This window comes from Phacochoerus africanus, chromosome 14 (assembly GCF_016906955.1).
Source record: "Phacochoerus africanus isolate WHEZ1 chromosome 14, ROS_Pafr_v1, whole genome shotgun sequence".
Lineage (NCBI taxonomy): Eukaryota > Metazoa > Chordata > Mammalia > Artiodactyla > Suidae > Phacochoerus > Phacochoerus africanus.
In genome coordinates, this window is record NC_062557.1 from 47,059,604 (window position 1) to 47,077,916 (window position 18,313).

General features: G+C 50.9%; 1 protein-coding gene across 9 annotated transcripts in view; it reads left to right on the plus strand.

Moving 5' to 3' along the window:
* Positions 1–18,313, plus strand: part of RPH3AL (rabphilin 3A like (without C2 domains)) — a 156,222-nt gene that overhangs the window by 95,168 nt on the left and 42,741 nt on the right. For 7 of the 9 annotated variants that reach the window (XM_047759279.1, XM_047759282.1, XM_047759278.1 and 4 more), the window contains one exon: positions 396–482. The exons of the other annotated variants lie outside the window; for them this stretch is intronic. In XM_047759279.1, coding sequence (XP_047615235.1) covers positions 396–482 — 87 coding nt within the window. The remainder of the gene's footprint in view (positions 1–395; positions 483–18,313) is intronic. 9 annotated transcript variants of the gene reach the window in all.

The following is an 18,313-nucleotide window of genomic DNA, read 5'->3' on the forward strand; positions in this document are numbered from 1 at the left end:
GGGACCGGCACAGGAATCGTATCATATTCAGCCGTGTTTGCCTGGATCTGCCTCTGGTATGGGGTGTTTGGGTGGTTTCCAGTTCTTTGCTATGGGAAGGAATGCAGCTGTGACTCTCAGCAAGGTTTTTTTTTTTTTTTTTTTTTGATGTGATCCCAACCGCCGTGCTTGTGGGGGTGAATTTATACCACGGAGATCCGTGCATGGCACGTCCGTGGTGCCCCCAAGCCAGCTATGGGCTGCAGATGATCTGCACACTTTGGGTTATGGGCCCTTGTGGCCCGAAGCCAAGGCGCCTCCTCGGAAGATGCCCGAGGGCTCTGGGTGCCGTGTTCCCAGCCCCTCAGCTAAGGAAGCGGCTGAGTGTTTACGTTGCCGTGTCCTCTCTCTTGTAGAAAGTCTGCACCAAGTGTGGGATCGAGGCCTCCCCTGGCCAGAAGCGGCCCCTGTGGCTGTGTAAGATCTGCAGTGAGCAGAGAGAGGTAGGGTACCCAGGGCCCTGGGGTGGGGGCGGGGGGCTGGGGTGGGCGTGGGGCCTGCTTGAACGGGGGGGCAGCTCATGGTCGGTCGCCGAGGGGGCGTCTCAGAAGGGCAGAGAGGGCCGGGCCGGGGCAGCCGGGACAAGGCTGCAGAGGGGCAGCTGGTTGGCTTGCCCGTTCCCCACTGCACGGCTGGCAGTGGGCTGTGGTTCTGCTATGCCCTGGGCCCGTGGTTTCAGTGGGGAGCCCCTCACACTGGGTGTCGGTGCAGGCAGCGTTTTGGGGGGGCTCTGAGGATAATCGCAGAAACGGCTGCTCCAGGTTGAAGGTTTCCTACGCGCCGAGCACGGTGCCAAGTTCTGTACACATGTGAATTCCTTTCACCCTTAGACAGCCCCATAGGTGGGTGCTGTTCTTATGCCCTTTTACTGATGGGAAGTGGAGACACGAGAGGTTAAGCATCTTGCGGGCGCCCCGCTAGTCAGCGGGGAGGGGTTCGGAACTAACTAACACAGCCAGGGTCTGCTGGCATGGCACCACCCCCAAAGCCCTTTCTGGTTCTAAGTGTCTATCATTCTAGTTCAGATCCCATTTTAAGGGAAGGAATCAAGCCTCGGCGAGGATTGAGGCAGTACCGGATGGGGGCGGGGTTCGAACCCACATCTCCTAACCCCAGGGCCTTCCTCCCTGGACCAAGATCGGAAGCAGGGCCCGAAGAGTGGAGACCACTGACGGGCAGCCCCAGGGGAAGGGCACGGGACAGGGATTTCGGGAGCAGAGGGAGTCGGGGAGAGGGAGGGTGCCCCTGGGTTTATTATTTTTTTACTGCCTGGTGATGAATATGCGTCTTTCATCTGAGGACCCTCGCGATGTCTCTGGTGATGGGCCCTCCTCCGCTGCGAGGTCCTCCGACACTGCTGTCCCGCCATCCAAGTCGCCTCCCCTGGCCACCCGGTGCGATACCTTTCCAGGCCTCTCCCTCCGTCCTCCGTGGCTCCCAGCTGAGCTTTCCTGACCGTTTCCTTATCTTTCTGAGATACTTCCCGGGTCGGTTCTTCAGTACCGCCTGCAGCTCATTCTGTCTTTGGGACGGCGGTTGTCTCTCTCGACGGGCCGCTGTCCTGGGCGTGTCGGAATTCACCTTTGTCCGCGCATCTCGATCGGGAGTCAGTTTCTCTCTCTCTCTCTCTCTCTCTCTCTCTCTCTCTCTCTCTCTCTCTCTCTCTCTCTCTCTCTCTCTCTCTCTCTCTCCCTCTCCCTCTCCCTCTCTCTCTCTCTCTCTCTCCCTCTCTCTCCCTCTCTCTCCCTCTCTCTCCCTCTCTCTCCCTCTCTCTCCCTCTCTCCCTGCTCATCCCTCCACCCAGCTCTCCTTGCCGAGTGACTCCGAGTTGCCTCCGCCTGGGTCCTGGGTCCCCGGGTGCAGGGCCAGCTGTCTCGGGTGAGCGATGAGCTGCGTGTCCCCAGTGATCCTGGGATTATTTCTGAAGTCGATTGTCAAGTCCGCGGGCAGTCTGGCCAGGCCCTGGCTGTGTGTGTGCTTCTTCCAGCTTCCTTCACTGTTCGTATTTTTAGATAAGCCTTTGTCTTGGAAGGGTGGGAGGGTGGTACCTCTGCTTTTTTCAGCCTCCTTTCCCAGGTAGGAAATGCCTTCGCCAGCCCCTGTTTTCCAGGACTCTGGTTCTGGTCCCCTGCCTCCCACCAGATGCTTGTAGATCCCGTACCTGGGAAAACCAGTCTTCTAGCTGCTTCTATCTGCTCTGGACCCTGAGCTCAGCCGGCTGTGCCTTCGGCCCCTCAAAATAGTAACTCTCTGGTGCTTCTGATCCATTGAGATACGTATCTTACTTTGCTTGGTTTGGTTGTTTTTACGGCCCCACCTGTGGCATATGGAAGTTACCTGGCCAGGGGTCAAATTGAAGCTGCATCTGAGGCCCACGCCACAACCACAGCAACTCCAGATCCGAGCTACATCTGCAACCACAGCTTATGGCAACACTAGATCCTTAACCTGCTGAGCAAGCCCAGGGCTTGAACCTGCATCCTCACAGATACTATGTCGGGTTCTAAACCTGCTGAGCCACAACGGGCACTCCTATGTCTTGTTTCTGAGCACAGTTGAGCTTACTTGTTAGGCTCTTTTCCTGTATCGCTGCTGCGTCATTGGAACAGGGGAGGGGACAGCAGGCAGGGCCTCCAAATGCACTAAGGTTCTACTCTGTGTCGCCTGGAGGCCCTGATTTCTCAGCCTGAAATGGAGACGATGATTGCACACAGTTGCTGCAAGAATTGAGCAAGAGCATGACAATATGCAAGAGGTACAGAATGTCCAGCCCGCATAGGCGCTTCACCCCTGTTCGACGGGCCCCCTCTCTCCCCCCCTTTGACCTTGAGGTCTTTGTGGTCTTCAAGGTGGGTGGGGGGCGGGGTGGGTGTCCCCTTTGCGATGCCGATACGCACAAGAGGAGAAAATTCCTTAAAACGGTACCTCGTGGGAGACACCTTAACAGGATGAGAAGACGACTGAGCTGTGGGAGGACAGGATTGTCAAGGAAAAGGAGGTGGTGAAAGGAAAGACGAATTTAGCACCTGTCATGATTCAGTGGAGGGCCTGGGGGTGGGCAGGTGCCCCCATCCAACCTCCCCCCGATGAGTTAACCTCACAATTGTCCTGCGCTACCGTGGACAGCGCCCCCCACCAGCCTGTCCTAATCTCCAGAGTGTCCCGATGCCCAGAAAAGTCTGAAATAGCTTAGGGTGCATTTTCTTATCTTTCCTCAGGCAAAGAATATAAAGCTGTGAACTATGTTATCAATTTGTCCTTGAATTTCTAGAGGCCGATAAAACCAAGCAAGATCAAGGGTGGCGTGTCCTCTCTGCAGGACCAGGTGGCCTGTGCAGGTTTAGGAGCGTGGACGGGCTCAGAAGGACATGTGTCTATGAATCTGGGTGCCTGTGGGTGCCGTTACCAGCTGCTGCATTTTCCTGCCTGTTTTTGGGGTGAGAGTGACAGGCTATTTGGTTTCCTAATGCCTTTTTTTTTTTTTTTTCCCCTTTGGAGAAAATATCTAATCACAACAAAGAGATAGCTAAATAGAAAGAGCATTTGAAATGTCATTTTAAGTGCTGCCTAGAGCTGGTTCTGAATCTGTGATAAAAACGTGGAATTCTGTCCTGCAGCAAAAACCATGTCCCAATGGAAGAATTCAAATTTTCTGATGGAAACTCTCATACTCCTCTGCCCAGACACTCTTATCTTCCTTTCCGTTTGACGTTTCACTTCCATCACTTTGGCTGTGATTGTTGAGTATTTTTTTTCTGGAAGTGAATCAAATGCTGGTTACATGTCCCTGGGGCTGTCAGGTTGGCACTCACTGCTGCCTGTTTGTGCGCTTTGGGGATGCAGTGATGTCAGCCTCGGCCCCTCTGCTCTTGAGGCGTTTACAATCTACTGCATTTATTTGTTCGGGCATGCAATGTGTATTTATTGAGCATCTCCTAGGTGCCACGCAAAAGAGCTCTTCTCATGGGAGATGGATATCACAAATGCAGTCAAGTACATTCTGCGGTGTCACTGATGCTGAAAAAGTGCTCAGGGGACAGGGGGAAGGGGTGATGACAAGGGGTAGCTGCTGTTTTACAAAGGGCTCAGGGAAGGGCCCACTGACAAAATGATATTTGAGTGGAGGTCTGAAACACGCTCTGTGGCTGTGTAGACAGAAAGCATTCCAAGTAGAGGGCACTGCAAGTGCAAAGGCCCTGAGGCAGGTGTGCCTTTGGTAGGTTTGAGGAACTGCAAGAACAGTGTGGCTGGAGCAAAGTCAGGTTCAGGAGAGGACGTCAGAGACTTGGCACGGGGTCAGATCATGTTGGTCCTTGTAGACCCCTGTGAGGACTTCAGCTTTTACTGAGTGACATAGGGACCCTTTGGAGGGTCTGGAATACCCATGGGGAGGGTCTTCCCCCCACCTTTTTTTTTTTTTTTTTTTGGCTACAATGTGCAGCAGCTCGATGTGGGATCTCAGTTCCCAGACCAGGGATGGAATCCAGGCTATAGCAGTGAGTGCCCCAAGTCCTAACCCCTAGACCACTGGGGAACTCCTTCTTCCCCCAGTTTTTTGGGGTTTTTTTTTGGGGGGGGCGTTTTGAGCTGCACCTGCAGCATATAGAACTTCCCAAGCCAAGGATGGAACCCATGCCACAGGAGTGACAGCGCTGGATCCTTAACCTACTAAGCCACCAGGGAACTCCACTGCCAATTTTTAAAGGATACTCTGGCTGCTGTGTTAAGAATATATTATAGACTATAATGTCAGAGTTAGAATCGTGCCATTTCCTCTTATTTAATATTACCCCAGACATTTAAGTTCTTGACTGTTGTTACCCTTAGAAGTTTTCATTTTAAAAAATATTATATACATTTTCCTTTTTCTCATTATAAAGTTAATATGAATCATTGACATTCCCAATGTGTAGAAGGCATAAAGAAATACACACCCTCGAAATCCATAAACTTGCCATCCAGAGATAATCACTGTTGACATTTTGGCGTAATTACTTTCTGTCTTTTTTCCGTGTCTTTCTCTTTATACTGTTGAAGCGCTGTTTTAAAATTAACACTCTATCGTCAGCAGTTCTCAGTATAATCAATAACTCTTTGTAAACATTCTGTCATATGAATATTTTTCTAATTTAGACCATCTGAGTTATTTCCTTTTTTCCCTCTCGTTACTAAATGCTTTAGGTACCTGTGTGCATAACTCCTTGCCTGCATTTGAGATTATGTCCTCAGAATGGATACTTAGAAGGACACAGTGTTTATATTACCTCTTCTTGACCCTTGAGTTCGTGCTTTTTGACTTGCAGTTCACTGCTGTAGGTGATCTTAAATGATGACATGTGGACAGTGTGTTTTCTGAGTCTTCTGCTATCTGTTAATAGCTATTACCTTTATACAAAAAAGACAGTGACTGAGGGATGATACAGTTCAATCACAATCTTTCCTACTCAGAATTCTGTGGTTTGGCTTCTATCGTCTAACCAGTCACACGGTGAAAAGAGCCACCATGAGGGAGAGTCAGCAACTGTAACAACTAGGAGAATTGGTGCCCAGGGAATTAGTGGTAATAGTGAAACTGTGAAAGAAATATACATAAGTATGTTTTTAAATTAGGTAAAAGAGCTAAGAGAACGAATGGAAACCAAACTGAATAAATAGGGCCTTTGAACAAAGAGTGAACAAGTTTGAAAAAGAACCAAATAAACTGGGAGTTCCCATTGTCGTGACTCAGGAGAAGCAAATCCGACTAGTACCCATGAGGACGTGGATTCAATCCCTGGCCTCGCTCAGTGGGTTAAGGATCCGGCATTGCTGTGGCTGTGGTGTAGGCCAGCAGCTGCAGCTCTGATTCAGCCCTTAGCCTGAGAACTTCTATATGCTGTGGGCGCAGCCCTAAAAAGCAAAAAAAAAAAAAAAAAAAGAAAGAAAAGAAAAAGAAAGAAAGAAAGAAATGAGCCATTTTCATTTCTAAAAATGAAGAATGTTATTAATGAATTTTAAAACTCAGTTGAATGATACTTCAGTAATTTTTTAGAGCAATAAATCTTGTCATTCCCACTAACAGCCACAGAGGCTTTCCTTATCATTTGCTTCTTATTAACTGTTTTTAGTTTTCATCCTTGGTAGGTACTCCCACAGCCTGGGGTCCATGGCCTCTGATGTGCCCTACACCAGCTGCCTTGAGTAGGATGTTCCTGTGACCACAGGAAACTATAGTCTTTACCTAATCAAACCAGCTGTTTGTGTAAGCACTCGGCCTCCCCGCGCCCGTCCCCACCTCGTTTCCATTCCCGCTGTGAATGAGCATGCTCTCTGATCCCGTGGGAGCGTTTTTAACTTGAAGAGTGCATTCCCAATCTCTGGCTCCCTTGTTGGCAAATGAATAAACTCTGATATATGTTCACGATTTAAAGACACAGAAAAGGGAACGCAACAGCCCTCAGTGGACCAGGTAAATAGCACATCACTCACACCTGAGGAACCCTAAGAAAGACCTTGGGAACCAGAAGACAGTTTCCAGGATGCACTGTAAGCAACAAACAGACGCAGCAGGTGATGTCCAAGCTGAGAACCGGGGAACCGGAGAAGGCAGCCTTGGCGGACACAGCCTAAAGTAGCTGTGAAGGCAAGAACAGAGAAGGTCTGGGTGGGGGGGAGTCTGAAACCAGGCTTATGCTTTTATTCCCCTTTAAGTAACCTGCTCGGGTTATTTGTATCTATATTTGGCGATTAAAAATTTTGTCAGGGTATGCCTGGGTCATTTTCGTTGGTTTTCGTCTAGGTCAAACATATTTGGATCTTCAGTTCAGGAGAGCTTTTCAATTATGTTTTTGCTTGTTGCTTTGTTCCCAAACTACTCTGGTGTCTTCTTGGGAGCACACTGAACTTGAAGAGTGCATTTCCATTCTGTCTTTTGATTCATCATCTTCTACCAAGTCATTTTCATTTTTCCCTCCATTTGGAAAAATCCTTTTCTTTTCATGCTAGGGAGTTTCAATATGTTGCTTTTCTTTTTGTAACTCCATGAATTTTATTGCATTTAGAGTTGTACAGCAATCATCACAACCCAATTTTAGAGCATTTCCACCCCAAACCCCCAGCCCATCCCCCCACCAACCTGTTTCCTTTAGAAACCATAAGTTTTTCAAAGTGTGTGAGTCAGTATCTGTTTTGCAAAGAAGTTCATTGGGTTCTTTTTTTTTTTTTTTTTGTCTCTTTAGAGCTGCACGCACGGCACATGGAGGTTCCCAGAATAGGGGTCGAATTGGAGCTGTAGCCACTGACCTAAACCACAGGCACAGCAATGCCAGATCCAAGTCGCACCTGTGACCTATACCACAGCTCATGGCAAAGCCAGATCCTTAACCCACTAAGCGAGGCCAGGGATCAAACCGGTGCCCTCACAGTTGCTAGTCAGATTTGTTTCCACTGAGCCACGGCAGCAACTCCTGCGTCCTTTTTTAGATTCCACATATTAGTGATAGCATGTGATGTCGGTGTCTCACTGTCTAACTTCACTTCTCATAATTTCTAAGTCCATCCATGTTGCTGCAAATCCCATTATTTCTTTCCTTTTAATGGCTGAGTAATATTCCATTGTGTATATGTACCACATCTTCTTTATCCACTCCTCTGTCGATGGACATTTAGGTTGTTTCCATGTCTTGGCTGTTGCAAATAGTGCTGCAATGAACACTGGAGTACATGTGTCTTTGCGAGTCATGGTTTTCTCTGGGATAGATGCCCAGGAGTGGGATTGCTGGATCAAATGGTCGTTCTATTTTGAGTTTTCTGAGGAATCTCCATCCTGTTTTCCACAGTGGTTGCACCAATTTACAATCCCACCAGCAGTGTGCTAGGGTTCCTTTTTCTCCACACCCTCTCCAGCACCTATTGTTTGTAGACTTTTTGATGATGGCCATTCTGGCTGGTGTAAGGTGGTACCTCATCGTGGTTTTGATGTGCATTTCTCTAATAATGAGTGATGTTGAACATCTTTTCGTGTGTTTCTCGGCCATCTGTATGTCTTCTTTGGAGAATTGTCTGTTTAGATCTTGTGCCCATTTTTGATGGGGTTGTTTGTTTTTGTGGTATTGCGCTGCAGGAGGTGTTCATAAATTTTGGCAGTTAATCTCTTGTTAGTTACTTCGCATTTGGAAAAATCTTAAAGCTTTCCTTCCACGTCACTTACTCCTGCCCCACCCCCCCCAAACCCCTGCCTGCATCTGACGTTGGTGGTTGCCCCTAGTGGGTCTTGGAGGCTGCACCTGTGCCTTCATCCCCCTTCTGAAGCTGTGAGCTCTGCCGGCTCAGCGTTTGCCAAAGGCAGCTCAGGCACCACTCACAGCATCTTTCCTTTGTCTGGGATTTGCTCCCCGGAGGAGGTACCTTGACTTCCCCGCAACCTAGCCCTCTAGCCATCAGCACGAGGGCGGACTTGGAAACCTGTGGCCTCTCCGCTCTCCCCGCTCTCCCACGGAGCTTGAGGTCTCCCTAAGAAAATCTACCTTCCCGGGTGCAGCTCACTTCCCACTCCTGCCTAGTTATTTTCTGGGCATCCATCTCCCATCTGTAAAGACCAAATCGGAGGAGGAGAAACAGCCTCTGTGTGGCACCAGAAACCTGCAGACATGCCATGCCAGGAAGGCCACCCTGGGGGGCTTCAGACCCTGCACCCTCATCACGGCCAGGCAGGGGTGGACCAGGGACACCCATTTCGTCCGTTTCACTGGCCTGTTTTCACAGAGGGACTGACTCTAGGTTGAAGGTCAGGTCCCTTCCTCGCTGCGCTTGCCTGCCCTTTTCTCACGTGCTTTCTTGGATGTGACGGTGCGAGCTTGGGTCAGACTGCGTCAGGGGCTTCCAAACACAGCATGTTGCAAGCCGGAAATTCATGTCATTGATGGTTTAATTGCCATTCATTTAAACAAGCAAACACACAAACAAAAACAAGGATAACATCAGAGCCACTCACTCACAACTGTTACCAGTGAGAAAGTTCACTGGAATCCATACTCTTCAGGATTCTAGAAACTGTTCTTCCAGCCGTAAAGGTACCTTTGGGGTAGAAAGCCTTCTTTGAGGATGGAGGTGTTTTCTGAGAGGCATGAGCTCAAAAGGGGAGAAGGCCAATTTGTAAGTAATTGGAAACTGAGGCATGTAATTTGAGCGTGCCCCTCCACTCAGCATCCGCTCTGCCTTCTCGCTTTCAGCTTTCCCTGCAGCCTGATGAGAACTCGGCGGCGGAGGCCGGGCTGTACCAGCACTTACTGTGTTTCCCGCAGTGCTTTGCCTATAAAAGGTGCTCGGGAAAGGTTTACTGATTGAAAGAGACGTTTCCAGAAGAGGAACGCCGGTTCCTTGTTTAGATCACTTTAGAACCTTCTCCCAGCACAAGGGGTGAGGGGCGGGGTGGGGGGGGGTTGATTTCCCTGAAGTCTCACTGCAAATGGCCCCGGCCAGGGTCCCGCTGTGCCCCCTGATGCTGGGTCCGTATTCCTGCCTCGGGCCCCTCTCTCCTGAGTGTTGATTGACTGCAGGAGGAATTTGCGGAGCAGGAAAGTGGCTTCACACGATGGTTTTGACATCATCTCACCCTGCGCCCCCCCCCCCCCGAAACACACACACACAGGGTGACCAATACCCCAGTTAGGGCCCCTGAGGAGAGTCCTCTGTGGCACAAGCCTGCGAGAGGCCAGGAGAACCAGGGGCTCCCTCGCTCCCAGCCGGTGCCCGTGGGAAGCAGCCATGCCAGCCGAGCCCAGCATCCTCGTGGCACCTGCCTCCCGGGCGGGCAGCCTGTGCTCACTGCGAGCTGCCATCTGCTTCCCCACGCTGGTTCTCTGCTGGCCCTGCTGTTACTTGCAGTTTGGAGTTTTGCTGCAAACAGCTTTGCCAGAGGGCCCCCCTCTGGAGGCCCGTGAGTGCCATCAGGAGTGGGTGGCTGGCGCTCAGGCACGCGGGGTGGGTGGCTGCCTGAGGTCCCCACCCTCCGTGTCTGGCTTGCTCAGGGCTGCTGTGGCTGCGGCCCCAGGGCACCCGGATGGTCACACTTCCTTGGTGTGTTTGTCACCACTCACATGCTGCAGGTGGAGCCACGATGGGTGCAGACCCCTGGCATCGCCTGTACATGGAAGTGGCAGCAGGAGGAGGGTCCTGGGGCCCACCAGCCCCCTGTCCTCCGTGGGCAGGCAGAGTGGTCTCCTGCCCCCTCCCTGCCCCTTTCGTGGTGTGCCTACCTGAGCCTGTATCCGTGCCCGGGATAGTGCACTTTCCTCTCTAAGATGCTGCCTGATCCAGGAGGGGCTGACTTCCTCACTGCTGTGCTGCAGTCCGCGCTGAGCCCCATGTCCCACCCCTGCAGCGTGGAGCCCGGTCTGGCACTGAGTTGCAGGCATTAACCCACGACGGGACAGTAGCTCTCCGCATCCGCACCAGAGCCCAGTGACATACTCACTATTGTCTTCATGTGACAGACGGGGAAACTGAGGCCTAGAGAAAAGAGGTCACTTGTTCAAAGACATCAGGCTGTAATCGATAGAGCCGAGCATGTCTGCCTCCCAGACGCCTTCTGACACCTCTGCTGTCCATTCATTCATTCATCCACTAGTCATCGAGTAGTTACTATGAGCAAGGCACGGTTTTTAGGCCCCTGGAAAACAGTGACAAACACACCAGCCAGATATCTCTGCCTTGAGTTTATTGTGTAGCAGAGACCAGGGGAGGAGAAAAAAGACAATAAGCAAAACCAATCTAATAGATAAGCCAACGGTCTTGTGTGTTAGATGTTGCAGGGGAAGAAGAAAGAGGAGAACAGGGCAAAGCGATCAGGAGTGTGGGGTGCAGGGTGGGGCGGGAGGGGCCGTCTTCAAAGCAGGCCAGCCGCTGCGTCACATCCTCGAGGCCGGCTGAGATCTCGACACAGGAAATAACAAGTGCTGGCGAGGATGCGGAGAAATTTGAACCCTGTGCACGGATGCTGGGAATGTAAAAACAGTGCAACCGCTAAGGAAAACAGAATGGCGTCCCCTCCAAAAATTAATCATGCAGTAGTTCTCCCTCTGGGCGTAGACCCAAGCATTGAAAGCAGAGACTCAAACGGAGGTCGTACATCCGTGTTCATTACAGCAGGATTCATAGGAGCCTAAAGATGGATGCACCCCAAGCGTCCACCAGTGGACACATGGATAAACAAAATGCAGTCTTTGCCTGTTATTCACGGGATTCAGCCGTCCAAAGGAAGCAGATTCTGACACCTGCTGCCACAGAGAAGAACCTCGAGGACATTGTGCTAAGCGAGATAAGCTGGACACAATAGGACACATATCGTAGGATTTCCATTCATACGTGGCCCGAAGCATCGTCCTATTCAGAAGAGACAAAGTGGAAGGGAGGTTGCCAGAGGCTGGGGGTGAGGCGAATGAGGCATTACGTTTAATGGGCACAGACTTTGGTTTGGGAAGATGAAAGAGGTCTGGAACGGATGGTGGGGACAGCACAACCGTGTGGATGCGTTTCATGCCCCTGGGCTATACACCCACAGAGGGTTAGAATGCTGAATTTTATGGTATGTGTATTTTACCACAGCAAAAATTAAAAGGGGAGGACACTGGCCGGGGGGCCTCTTTGGGAAGGTGGCAGGTGAGCAGAGACTTGGAGGAGGTGTAGCGGGGAGGCCCGTGGCTCTCCGGGAAGGAGCAGCCCAGGACGGGGCCACAGCCGGTGCCTGTGTGTTCACAGAACAGCTTGGAGCCTGCGCGGCTCCACGCCTTCCATGCACAGGGTCCTGGGTTCCCCTGAGGCAGGTGCGGGAGCGGTTGGTCCTCGGAGGCTCTTTGGCCAAAGGGAGTAGGGGGGAGGTGAGGGGAGCCAGTCTGAAGCCCTCGGCCACCAGGAGTGAGCCCACAGGTCCTAGCGTTTGACTGTCACACCACTGGGGGGTGCCCCCCCCCCCCACTTACTCAGCCACCCTGGTGTGCTCAGGGTTCTCGGGATTGGGAACCCTGTGCGCTGTGTGACCAAGCTTGAGAATAACGGGGTGTGAATCAGTATCACTGCCCCTGTGACCAGATGGTGTGACACAATCCCCAACCACCCTGTCACCCCTCTGATGGGCCTGCACGGCCTGGTTTTCCTGGCTCTGATACCCTCCTCTGCCTGGCCCTGGGCAGGGAGGCAAAAAGCTAGAGAGAAAGCATCTGAATGTGGTCATTTTTTTTTCCCCCTTTTTTGGCTGCCCTGCAGCATATGGAGTTCCTGGGCCAGGGATCAGATCCCAGCCACATTTGCGACCTAAGTCTCAGCTGCGGCAAGGCCGGATCCGCAGCCCACTGTGCCAGGCCAGGGACCAAACCTGCGTCCCAGCGCTTCCAAGACGCCGCCGATCCCATTGCACCCCAGCAGGAACTCCTAAGTGTGGTCATTTTCTTGCATGAAGCTGAATTAAAAGTGGGATGATCCGACTCCCCTGCCCGTTTTTCAGATGCCCAGTGACATTGGCTGGCATGATTGTGCCCTTCCCCCAGCGGGTGTCTCTCCTGTGAAGACCAGGGAGTAGAGGCTGGAGGTATTGGGGTCTGGGTGGTGCCTGGCCAGCCCCTCTCCTGAGGAAATGACTCACGACGCATGTGCTCCTGCGGTGCCAGAAAATCCTGCTGCTAAAAAAGGAAGCAAAAGAGAACCAACCGTTGTGGGGTCCACATCTGGGCCAGACGGGGGGCTCTGTGGCCCCAAGCTTTCAGCCACACAGAAGATCTTAAGTGACCAGCCCTCGGTGGCATGACAGGATGTGCAGACCCTGGCTGACACGCTCTTGCCATGAGACCACTCCTGATTTCTACTGCACTGGGGACCCCCGCCCTCAGGAATAAGCCCTCCGCCCTTTCTGTTCCAGGATGGCTTGGGGCCTGGAGGAAGACGGGATGGATGAATGGAGGCCATACCCGCGGGGGCCAGCATACATCCCCTATTCTCTGGGGACCCTGGGACCCTGGCCTGCTCCCCTTGCCTTGCCTTTGTAAGTCATTCCATCCCAGCGAGGCTAATGCACCCACGGCTGAAGCCCAGCCTGGCCCCAACTGTTACCTGACTGCTTACAAGCCTGAACCTGGTTTGGGGTCCCAGCACCTGGTGTCCTCTTCACCCTTGAACTTTGTCTGCTTCCTGCCCCGCATCAACCTGAGGGTCGTGCCATGGTTGTGGGCCTGCTCCTCACGCTTCCTGTTTGCAGACTGAATCAGAGAGCCCCATTCGGTAGGAGTCCCGGCTAGTTCATCTCCGTGTTGCACCTGGTGCCTCCTGGGCGCCATCTGTGCGGAACCCTCAGCCTCACACCCCACTCCTAACTGTCCAGCCTGGAGGAACGCTCGCACTGGCTCCCCGTGACCAAGAGTGTGCAAAGCAGCATTTGTTGTAATTGCCCAAAACTGGAAGCCACCCAAATGCCCTTTTGTGGGGGAATAGATAGATGAATTTCACAGGATGAAGTAAAAACCCAATGAGCGAAAGAAAAAAAAAAAAAAGCAAGTCACTAAAGAATACACAGGGATTCAAAAATATAATGTTGATTTTATTTAGAAATAAACTGCACACATAAGCAGTTTTTAAAAATTTTTTGTTATAGTTGATTTACAATGTTGTCAATTTCTGCTGTACAGCAAAGCAACCCAGTTATACATATATACACACATTCTTTTTCTCATATTCCATCATGTTCTATCACAAGTGACTGGATATAGTTCCCTGTGCTGTACAGCAGGACCTCATTGCTTATCCGTTCTAAATGCAGTAGTTTGCATCTACCAACCCCAAACTCCCCGTCCATCCCACTCTCTCCCCCTCCCCCTTGGCAACCACAAGTCTGTTCTCGGTGACCGTGAGTCTGTTTCTGTTCTGTAGGTAGGTTCATCTGTGCCATACCTCAGTCTCCACATACAAGTGATATCATATGGCTTTTGTCTTTCTCTTTCTGACTTAGTGTGAGAATCTGTAGTGGCATGCATGTTGCTGTGCTTGGCATTGTTTCATTCTTTTTTATGGCTGAGTAGTATTCCATTGCGTATCTCTACCACATCTTCTTAATCCATTCATCTCTTGATGGACATTTAGGTTATTTCCATGTCTTGGCTGTTGTGAATAGTGCTGTAGTGAACATAAGGGTGCATGTATCTTTTTGAAGGAAAGTTTTGTCTGGATATGTGCCCTAGTAGGATTGTGGATCAAATGGTAGTTCTCTATTTAATTTTCTGAGGAACCTCCATGCTGTTCTTCATAGTGGTTGTACCAATTTACATTCCCAGCAGCAGTGAAGGAGGGTTCCTTTTTCTCCACATCCTCTCCAGCATTTGTTATTTGTGGACTTATTAATGATGGCCATTCTGACCCGTGTGAGGTGGTACCTCCTTGTAGTTTTGACTTGCATTTCTCTAATAATTAGTGATGGTGAGAGTTTTTTTTTTTTTTTCATGTGCCTGTTGGCCATCCTTATGTCTTCAGAGAAATGTCTGTTTGGGGCTTCTGCCCATTTTTCAGTTGTGTTTTTCTTGCTGTTTTGATGAGTTGTATAAGTTGTTTTTATATTTTGGAGGTTAAGCCTTGTCAGTTGCATTGTTTAAAACTATTTTCTCCCATTCCATAGGTTGTCTTGTCTTTTTTTTTTTTTTTCTGCTTTCCTTTGCTGTGCAAAAGTTTATAAGTTTGATTAGGTCCCATTGGTTTACTTTTGTTTTTATTTCTATTGCCTTGGGAGACTGACCTAAGAAAACATTTGTACAGTTGATGTCAGAATTTTTTTGCAAGTTTTCTTCGAGGCGTTTTATGGTATCTTATGTTTAAACATTTAAGCCATTTTGAGATTATTTTGGGGCATGGGGTGAGGATGTGTTCTAGTTTCATTGATTTACATGCAGCTGTCCAGTTTTCCCAGCTGAAGAGACAGCCTTTCCCCCATTCTTTGGTCTTGCCTTCTTTGTCGAAGATTAATTGATCATCGGTGTCTGGGTTTATTTCTAGCAGTTTTTTAAAATAGAAAATCAGGAGTTTCCACTGTGGCACAGTGGGTTAAGAATCTGACTGCAGATCCTCAGATTGCTGCTGAGGCACAGGTTTGATGCCTGGCCTGGCACAGTGGGTTAAAAGATCCGGTGTTACTGCAGGTAACGGTTGCAGCTTAGATTCAATCCCTGGCCCGGAAACTTCCATAGCATTAAAAAAAAAATTTCTTTAATAGAAAAGCAAAGGATTGCTTGACACAGGATTCCAGATGGTGGTTACCTCTGGAAGGAAGGCAGGAAGGGCCTCTGGGACCATCTCGGATCCAGCTGTGTCTAAAACTTGTGGTTGCCAAGGGGGAGGGGGAGGGAGTGGGATGGATGGGAGCTTGGGGTTAATAGATGCAGACTATTGCCTTCGGAATGGATGAGCAATGAGATCCTGCTGTGTAGCACTGGGAACCATGTCTGGTCACTTATGATGGAGCATGATAATGCAAGAAAAAATTTATATGTGTATGCGTCACTGGGTCACCATGCTGTACAGCAGAAAACTGACAGAACACTGTAAACCAGCGATAATGGAAAAAAAGAAAAACCATTATATTAAATAGAAAAAATGAAAAAAGAAAATAAAATCAGATACCAGGAGTTCCCAGCATGAAGCAGCGGGAACAAATCCAACTAGGAACCATGAGGTTGCGGGTCCGATCCCTGGCCTTGCTCAGTGGGTTAGGGATCTGGTGTTGCCGTGAGCTGTGGTGTAGGTTCAGATGCAGCTCAAATCCTGCATTGCTGTGGCTCTGGCATAGGCCGGCAGCTACAGCTCCAATTTGACCCCTAGCCTGGGAACCTCCATATGCCTTGGATGTGGCCCTAAGCAGCAAAAATAAATAAATAAATAAAATCAGACCCCAAAAAGCTTGACTCAGAAAAACCCTTAAACTCTCCCAGAATGCAGGGGGAGAAAGGGCTAAAAACAATAACGGAGACAGTTATGAGTCTGGAAGACAGAGAAGGCGAAGGAACCCCGTAATTATAGGTTTTCCCCAAGAAGGAACAAGACCAATTGGAAGCAATAATCAGATCCATTACCAAGGAAGGCATCTGTCACTTGAGAGCACACTCTGGAAGGCCCCCAAGCATTGCCGAGTAGGGGTCAGCCCAGAAATGGTTTCCTGTTGGCTTTGGAATAGGTTCCTGAGACTGTATTTAAACACAAGCATGTTTGTTGTTCTGGGAATTGAATCAGAATCACAAAGCCCCTCTGAAAAGACCTGGCCGGGATACCAGCCTGTCCAATTTTCTGACTCCAGCCCCATTCATTTCCCACACGCAGCCCAGTCCATCTGGGCACAGAGGCGGGCTTCGCAGCCAGACACCGCACGGCACGCTTGCCCTCTCTCAGATCTGTGCTGGAACAGGAGAGATCGTTAAATATTTGAGATTCAAAGGGATTTCATGCTCCATGCAAATGACGGGTCAGAGGCGGCAGGCGTACAGTGTTGCTAAAGCAGGTAATTAGGAGCACAGGCGCTCCTGTTGTGGCTCAGTGGGTTAGGAACCCAGCTAGTATCCATGAGGATGCGGGTTCAGTCCCTGGCCTCACTCAATGGTTAAGGATCTGCCGTTGCCACGAGCCGTGGCGTAGGTCGTGGATGCAGCTTGGATCCCACGTTGCTGCAGCCTCGATTCAACCCCTAGCCTGGGAACTTCCATATGCTGTGGGGGTGGCCCTAAGAAGATGAAAAAAAGGGGGGGGGGACAGTCGTGTAAGTGCCATTCTCCTTCATGGGATTCATAGACTTGCAAGACCATCCTAGACCAAGGAGGAGACAGTCCCTCTGGGTCCAGAGAGATGGGGGTCTCTGTTTTCAGCCACTTGTCGCCACTTGTCGCGACGTGCCCCAGATAATGTGGGAGAGGCAAGGGCTATGCGAGGGGGTGAGGCCAGGGTGGAGGGTGGCCTGCCTGCCCCAGAAATTCTCCCTGACCCCAGGGCACACGGTCCCCGCAGCCGTCACGAGCCCTCGGGTGTCACCGCCCTCTGGAGCTGGCAAACGGTTCTCACCAGTAATTGCGCGGAAGCCTCGCCCCAGCGAAGCCCTCACCAGGGGTTAATGGAAGCCAAAGCATTTCCTCCAGTTCTGAAATAATCTAACCAGGGTGTTTAAATTATCTGTCAAGAAAACAGATAGCACCCTCGGAATATTCCTTCTCACTGCATTTTCTCTTTTCTGCTATGCTAGCAATTGCCTGCCGCCCAGACTGACCCGGTTGCTCAAAAACCCACTTGAAATGAAGGGGAAATTTGGAAATTCACTCAGGCCCTGGTGAGGGCTCGTGTTCCTGGGCTGCATGAGCAGCTGCCGGGGGTGGGGCTGGGGGGGACTAGGGGGTAGGAGAAGGAGCAGAGTGCACGCTCTGTCTTTGCTGGGGCTTAATGTCCAGCCCACCTCCTGGTGAGGCTTGGGCCCCCCCGGGCCGCACTGTGGGGGAGCCTGCAATGCAGCCAGCCATTTGGGGGGGTGGAGGTGCTTTCCAGGCAGGATGAGCTTGTGCACCCCGGGGCCTGGCATGAGCAGGATGGGGGAGGCTTTTTCACTGGCTCACCAACACACCCCGCTCCCAAGGTTTTAAAGTGTTATCCTTCAAATTATAAATATGCAAATACTTCTGCGAGGGGTCCCACTTAGCCCTCCCCCAGCACCTCCATTATTACTTAGCATGTGAGAAGGGATTAGTGGAGAGCCAGGACCTCATGGGTGCCTGCTGGATGGGGGGCGGGGGGGCTCTGCCCAGCTGCCCTGGCTTCATAAAGCCCCTTGTGGACTCCAAACTGCTTCCTTGTGTCCACACTGCAGACCCAAGGTTTCACCCCAGGTCGTGGGTGGAGGGGCACAAGGAAACCCTCCCAGACAGGCGAGCCCCTGACTGCACACTCTCAGAGCAAAACAGCCGAACACCCCAGCTGTTTGTGAACTTGGACCCTGGGGCCACCCATCTCTAAGGACATTTGATCCTTCCCCTCCATCACTTTTTTTTTTTTTTTGTCTTTTTAGGGCCGCACCCTTGTCATATGGAGGTTCCCAGGCTAGGGGCTGAATCGGAGCTGTAGCCACTGGCCTACGCCACAGCCACAGCAATGCAGCATCCAAGCCGAGTCTGCGACACAGCTCATGGCAACGCTGGATCCTTAACCCACTGAGCGAGGCCAGGGATCGAACCTGCGTCCCCATGGATGCTGGTCGGGTTCATTAACCACTGAGCCTCGACAGGAGTGCCCCATC